The following is a 6,946-nucleotide window of genomic DNA, read 5'->3' on the forward strand; positions in this document are numbered from 1 at the left end:
AGCCGTCTTAGGGTTGCTAGAACTAGGAATCTCGCCGACAGCTCTCGAGCCCAGGCTTATACCTTGTTGTAACGCTCATACGCAGATTCGGAATAAGATCTACTTTGCTCTCTTTTCGATTTCTTATTTTTATCGTTGTTATTCTCGTGTTCTGATTGCTTGACGTGTGGTAATTAACAGATATCCGGGTCCTCTGGGAAACTAGGGTTTTCTTAGTTTCCTTATTTAAACGGAAATCGACAGTGCGAATTTCGGTTCCCACATCTTCCCACCCCGTTTGATTTGATTGGTTTTAAATAGGCTAGTATGCTTCCTATCATCACCTCTGTTTGCTAGTATAGTACTTAGGATTTGATTATTGTTAAATGCTTGTAGTTTGCTTCCCATCTTCCTAACTGCTCAACTTTAATTGTATAATAAATAAACATGGCTTACTTAAGCCTCTGTGTAATTATTAGAGTAACACAGAATAAAAACTAGAGAGATGGATGGTTTCACAAACCTTCTGCATAGTCAAATACCTATAGACCTTGAGTCACCCGAACCTTATTGGTTCGGGTCTGAAGTTCCTGCTCAGTCTCCTAGCCAAGTCCCTGCTGAGTCTCCTAGCCAAGTCCCTGCTGAGTCTCCTAGCCAAGTTCCTGCTGAGAGGAGGAAATATTCTCCTAGAGAAGATAAGATCCTTATTGGTGCTTGGCTTAACACCAGTAAGGATCCTATCATTGGCAACGAGCAGAGAGTTGGGGCTTTCTGGAAGCGTATTGTAGAGTACTACAACGCAAGCCCTCTGCTCGTTGGTCAAACACCGCGAGAGATTACTTCTTGCAAACAGAGGTGGAGTAGGATCAACGGGGAAGTATGCAGGTTTACTGGATGCTATGATGCAGCTTTGAGGGCGCAGAAAAGTGGGGAAAATGATGATGATCTGATGAAAGCTGCATTAAATATATACTTCACCAAGTATGGTTGCAAGTTCGCACTTGATCACTGCTGGAGGGAGCTGAGGCATGACCAGAAATGGGCCTCGATTTATGTGGCTAAGGAAGGTGGAAAGGAAAAGCGGAGGTCCGTCTTGGAGGTTGATACAGAAGAAGCGGACGTGGGAGATCCAGAGGAGAGACCAATCGGGGTAAAGGCTGCGAAAGGTGGCAGTAAGAAGAAGAAGAAGAGTGGTAGAGAAGAAGAGTTGTCCAAGCTTCAGAACGTGTTAGAACTTAAGGAAAAACTTTCAAAAAACAAACTCCTTGATCGCTTGCTGGCGATGAAAGAGCCTTTATCTGATATCGAAACATCACTTAAACTGAAGCTAATGTCTGAAATGATATGATGTGAACTCTGTGTTGATTGAGGTTGCTTAGTAGTCCCTGTGTACTATGTTGTTTCATGTTGTTTTACAGCTAAGCTAACATGTTTTTAATATGTTGTTGCAGGTTAGGTGAAGTAGTCACGGGCGTCTAAGTGTTTTGGTCTTTAGCAAGATGAAGTAGTCACGGATACATTTGGAGTAGTGAGAGCATTTTGGATTGTAGCTCCAGCTCACAAGTGACGGGGTAGTTGTTTTCTACTATAAGTACGCGGCCATGTAAAAGCTCTCTATGTTTCTCATTGTACTAAACATCAGAAAGCTTTGTAATATTTGTGAACCAAGATCTCCTTCTACTCTTGTAATAGCTCTCAACTCAGGTTTACTCTTTAACTATGGTTCTTGTTGTTTAAGCTTGAATTTATTTTTCATGCACTTGTTTCTTGCTTACATCTTCTCTTCAAAAACAAAAAGCAAACGGGTTTATGTGCCATGTAGTTGAATGAATCACCGAATTTGCTTACTTCCACGCAGTATGCTTTAACTTGTTTTTTATTGCTTTAACTTGTTTTTTATTACTTGAGTAGGTTTCAATCATTTGAAGTTGTTGAACTTAGAATAAGTGGAGCTTGTACATAGCTTATGGTAGATAAAGTGAAGCTGTCAAAGTAGTGTATATGTAAAAACCAATGGGAAAATCGTAGACAACGTCAATATGTGGAGCTTGTACATAGCTTGTGAACTTACCCGGCAAATATTTCTTCAAACGTAACGATTAGGAAGAAATCAAGAAATTAAAATAAAATAAGAAGCATCTTCTCTTTAATTATTGTCCAGCCAGTATGTTTTCATTAAAATTGTAAACTTGTAGTATGGTATGTAAAGTCAAAATAATTCATTAAATTACTTCTTAGTATACTTTTTGATCAACTGAAAATAATAATATTTTTTCACCGTAGGAATATCTACTAATGTCATCATCATCATCATCTGATGATGTCGACAAAAGATTGGATGATATTATCGACGAAATCGTCGAAGATACATACAATGATATTGTGGAGCCCCAACCAAATAATCGACGGAGACGTGCTTATGTAGAACGATATCGTGAAGGAGGCCATAACCGTTTATGGAATGACTACTTCAGCGTAGACGCGACATACTCGGCACAGTTCAGACGGCGTTTTCGCATGAATAAGGATTTATTCATGCGTATTGTCTATGAACTCTCAGAGAACATTCCGTTCTTTCAACATAGACAAGATGCAACCGGGAGGTTTGGTCATACACCGCTTCAAAAATGTACTGCAGCAATTCGTCAGCTTGCTTATGGTTCTGCAGCTGATGCGGTTGACGAGTATCTTTGAATTGGTGAGAGCACTGCACTTTTGTGTTTACATAAGTTCACTGATGGAATCATCCGGTTGTTTGGAGAAGAGTATCTACGAAGACCCACACCGGCGGATCTTCAAAGACTTCTCGATATTGGAGAGACACGTGGGTTTCCTGGGATGGTCGGGAGCATTGACTGTATGCATTGGGAGTGGAAAAATTGCCCAACCGCTTGGAAAGGACAATACACGCGTGGATCAGGAAAACCGACAATTGTATTAGAGGCTGTAGCTTCACAAGATCTTTGGAGATGGCACGCCTTTTTTGGTCCTCCAGGTACCTTAAACGATCTCAATGTTCTCGATCGGTCTCCTGTTTTTGATGACATTTTAGAAGGTCGTGCCCCCAGGGTAAAGTACGTGGTCAACGGGCATCGATATAAATTGGCGTACTACCTCACAGACGGGATATATCCAAAATGGTCAACATTTATCCAATCTATTACACTCCTCCAAACTCCTAAACAAGAATTATTTGCTAAAGTTCAAGAAGCAACCCGTAAAGATGTGGAGCGGGCTTTTGGAGTTCTACAAGCCCGGTTTGCGATTGTGAAAAACCCGGCTCTTTCAATGAACAAGGCAAAGATAGGGAAGATTATGAGAGCATGTATCATACTACACAACATGATAGTCGAAAATGAACGAGATGGATACATTCGTTATGATATTTCAGAATTTGCAGAAGGAAACGTCACCAGAAGTTCAGAGGTCGAAACCGAGAGGCCTACAAATCTGAATAATATGTTTTCCAATCGGAATGATCTTCGTGATAGGCAAATACATGAACGATTGAATAATGATTTAATCGAAAATATTTGGAACAAATTTGGTGAAAAAGATTAATAATTGGCTCTTTTAAGTTTTGTCATTGTATCTTTTTTTTAAAAAATTCTATGTACTGTAATATTTTTACTTCTAATAATTTAAAATAATTTTTCATTTTTTTTAAAAAAAAATTTTTCTCTAAAGACTCCTAATCGGATATCACCATTGCACCCACCTTCTTAACATAAATCCTTAACTATCTAAAAAAAAAAAAAAAAAATTAATAATAAAAAAATGGTAAGGACTCCCCTTGGGGGATGACCATTGCATATGCTCTAAATCTAAAAATATTTGTAAAAAAATGGTCCAATTTCCATATTTGAGACGATTGCACATAGGTCACGATTTGCTTCGAGTCGGCCTGCATGAAAAGGAAACAAATCTAAACAAAATTTCTCTTTCTAAATTACTATATAAACAGAAAAGGAAAGAAATCTGAACAAGTTTTCACTTTCTAAATATCTATATAAATAGAAAAGGCAATAGAAACAAATTTTCTCTTTCTGGATTATCTATATATATAAACACACCCAAACTCTACATCTTGTTAATATCTCTCACAACATCAACAATGGGGATAACGTTTTCGAGGACAAACCGAGTGATAACAACAAGGTCGCAGCTTGACGAAGACATCAACAATCTCTTCCTCAACAACGAATCCCCTCAAACACTTTCCACGAATCTTATCGATCAACAACGTGATGATCAACTAATCTCTTCTTTCCTCGAAGTCGCTGTCGGTCAGACCGTCGAAACCGCAAAAAGGTTCTTGGAGACAACGAACTGGAACATAGACGAATCCATCAATCTTTTTCTCCTCCGCAACACCTACGAACCTTCCGTTGAAGCTCATGCCGCGGAGCAAAGTAACGAGTCAACGACGTTCGATGGTGGAGAATCAGATTCGACATTGGCTTCCATGTATCGTCCTCCTGTAGACTTGCTTTTCGAGGGTCGTACGTTTGAGGAAGCGAAGTCAACTTCTTGTACGCAGAATCTATGGTTGCTAGTGAATCTCCAGTCCAGAACAGAGTTTGCTTCTCACGCGCTCAATCGTGATTTATGGTCCAACGATACCGTTTCGGAAGCTGTTATGTCCAGCTTCGTCTTGTGGCAGGTCTATGATAACACAATCGAAGGGAAGAAGATCTTGAACTTCTACAAGATCGACTCTGCTCCACCTGTGGTGCTTGTGATCGATCCCGTCACGGGTCAGAAGATGGGGATGTGGAGCGGCGTGGTTGATGCTCAGAGCTTTGTGGAGGATTTGTCGCGGTTTTTGGAGGCTGGTCCTCATGAGCATGTTGCTTCTCTGATAAGGGACAGATACCCTGAAACGGAGGATGATCAGACTTGTTCCGCAAGCAACAATAATGATCAAGTCCCGGTTCCTTCTTGGGGTGAAGAGTTTGAAAAGGAGGATGATTGGTCCTCAAGCAAGGGTCCTTCTTGGGGAGAAGAGTTTGAAAACGTGGTGGAGACGTGTTCTTCAAGCAACAATGATGATGGCATCTTTGAGTTACCGGATTTGACAGAAGAGCCCACAGTAGACTGTGATAAAAGCCTTGTGTGCAGTCTATGTGTTCGGTTTCCAGATGGGAGAAGAAAGCAGAGGAAGTTTCTCAAGACCGAACATATTCAGCTTCTCTGGTCTTTCTGTCATTCTCAGATGGTGGATTCCGAGAAGAAGACGTTTAAGTTGGTACAAGCGATTCCTGGTGCTTCAAAGACTCTTGATTATGGACTCTATGCGACTTTTGAGGAATCTGGACTCGCTAATTCGATGATCTCGGTTCTTTATAACTAAGAAGACAAGAAAAGGATTGTGAGTTTTAGTTCGAGCGTGTTACTGTTCTTTTCTGCTTCTTAATTCCTTGTAATGAATCAGTAGTCACCGTTCTAGTAAAATTTCAGTTTCTTCTTTTTCTAAAGAGGTAAAACCAGATAAAATGTTCAACTTTACGATCTGTACAACATAGATCACCCTTCCAGATCACTTAACACGCTAATTTCTGGTTCTTGAAATCTCAACTGCACTGTAAATTTCCCCCTTATTGATTATGCTAGTTATCAATTGCTAATTTCTCTGTTCCAAAATTAAGACCGCAATATATACTTTTTCTAGACGCTAGACGATGAAGTATTGTACTGGTTTCAAGTTAATATAATGCATTTTGAACTATACGAGCCATTTTACAGCTTCAATGTATACACTGATATTTTGCACCAAAAAAAGTATATACATTGATGTTGTTGTTGTGTAAAAGCTAATAGGTTTTATGATATCCCAATCCATTATAGCTGTAATGGTCCGACACTAAGTAAAACATAATGTTTATATTTTTTTGGAACACAAGTAAAACACAATGTGTTTTTTTTTTACTATAGTAGGACAGAGAACATAAACTAGAGAGTAGAACACAACAATACAAGAGAATCTTTACAAATAATATACAGTTGATAAAAAAAATTAATGCACTTCTAAATTTTATCAAAACGATTGCTAAATAAGTTCAGGACATGGCTTATTTGACTCATAGATCTAGTCTTTTACATCTATATGTCATCCAAGAACCTTTCAAGAAACCAGTCCATCTATATGTAATCCAAGAACCTTCCAATAAACCAAGCACCTCACTACTCATACCAAACCCCAGGATCCTGCTACAGCATTCACATCATAATGTCGTGGACCATCTCGCACATATCATTTCATTGTACACAAATTGCTTCAGCTAATTTTCTATGGGCGATAAATTTAAAATTCATCATTAAGAGTGTCTACTTGCGGTTTTGGCTCCAACACCTGTAAAAGAAAGAACTTTGCTTGACCAAGAGAGAAAGCAAGATCAGATTTTGCCAATGAGAGGTTCACAATCCAGTTTTGCATTCTTTTGATAGTAAAGTGGAAGCTCCAAGTAATAGCTAGGAATGCTGATCAACTGGTGACCTGATATAAGTCTTAGAAACCTATCCAACAACGTATAGTGTAAATATTTACACAGTAATCTTTCTAGTCTATAAAACAAAAATAAATTATATGCTACAAAAAGTTACTTTTACCCAATAAGATTATGTCACATGCGTTATTATAAAATAGTTCAATGACAATCTACAAAAATAAAGATATAAAACAGTCAAACTTATATGTTAATGAACTAAAAATCGGGTAAGATCTCTGTCAAGATACAGAAAAATATATAGTAATATGATATGCCCATATGTGTATATACGAGGAGGAGGAAGAGAAGGGAGGGAACTGATCAAGAGATAGAGCTGGTATCAGAGAAGGAGAGTGGCGGTTAGAGTTAGTTTGAAGAGATATTGTGACTGGGCCTTACTATATAAAGGGACCCAGTGTTAATAAAGATTTCTTAGTGAGGTTTTGGCTCAGGCCTGTGACTGTAGCTTGAGAGATTGT

At 38.8% G+C, this 6,946-nt stretch overlaps 3 protein-coding genes across 3 annotated transcripts; all 3 read left to right on the forward strand.

The window, feature by feature from the left end:
- Positions 1 to 484: 484 nt before the first annotated feature.
- On the forward strand, positions 485 to 1,458 carry LOC125608135 (glutathione S-transferase T3-like). Its single transcript, XM_048778080.1, has 2 exons — positions 485 to 1,311; positions 1,431 to 1,458. The coding sequence occupies exons 1-2, from the start codon at positions 485 to 487 to the stop codon at positions 1,456 to 1,458; spliced, it is 855 nt and encodes a 284-aa protein (XP_048634037.1).
- Positions 1,459 to 2,274: 816 nt separating this feature from the next.
- Positions 2,275 to 2,673, forward strand: LOC125608136. The gene has a single exon (XM_048778081.1). The coding sequence runs from the start codon at positions 2,275 to 2,277 to the stop codon at positions 2,671 to 2,673; it is 399 nt and encodes a 132-aa protein (XP_048634038.1).
- A 1,165-nt stretch (positions 2,674 to 3,838) lies between these two features.
- On the forward strand, positions 3,839 to 5,606 carry LOC106445760 (plant UBX domain-containing protein 16). Its single transcript, XM_013887386.3, has one exon. The coding sequence runs from the start codon at positions 4,094 to 4,096 to the stop codon at positions 5,330 to 5,332; it is 1,239 nt and encodes a 412-aa protein (XP_013742840.2). The 5' UTR covers positions 3,839 to 4,093; the 3' UTR covers positions 5,333 to 5,606.
- The last annotated feature ends 1,340 nt before the right edge of the window (positions 5,607 to 6,946 follow it).

The sequence above is a fragment of the Brassica napus genome, chromosome A4 (genome assembly GCF_020379485.1).
Source record: "Brassica napus cultivar Da-Ae chromosome A4, Da-Ae, whole genome shotgun sequence".
Lineage (NCBI taxonomy): Eukaryota > Viridiplantae > Streptophyta > Magnoliopsida > Brassicales > Brassicaceae > Brassica > Brassica napus.

Excerpts from the sequence above, each read along its gene's own strand:
- LOC125608136 (XM_048778081.1), top strand. The coding sequence starts at position 2,275 with ATGTCATCATCATCATCATCTGATGATGTCGACAAAAGATTGGATGAT.
- LOC125608135 (XM_048778080.1), top strand. The coding sequence starts at position 485 with ATGGATGGTTTCACAAACCTTCTGCATAGTCAAATACCTATAGACCTT. Across the intron at positions 1,312-1,430 it reads TCACTTAAACTGAAGCTAAT|GTTAGGTGAAGTAGTCACGG; the intron begins GTCTGAAATGAT and ends ATGTTGTTGCAG.
- LOC106445760 (XM_013887386.3), top strand. The coding sequence starts at position 4,094 with ATGGGGATAACGTTTTCGAGGACAAACCGAGTGATAACAACAAGGTCG.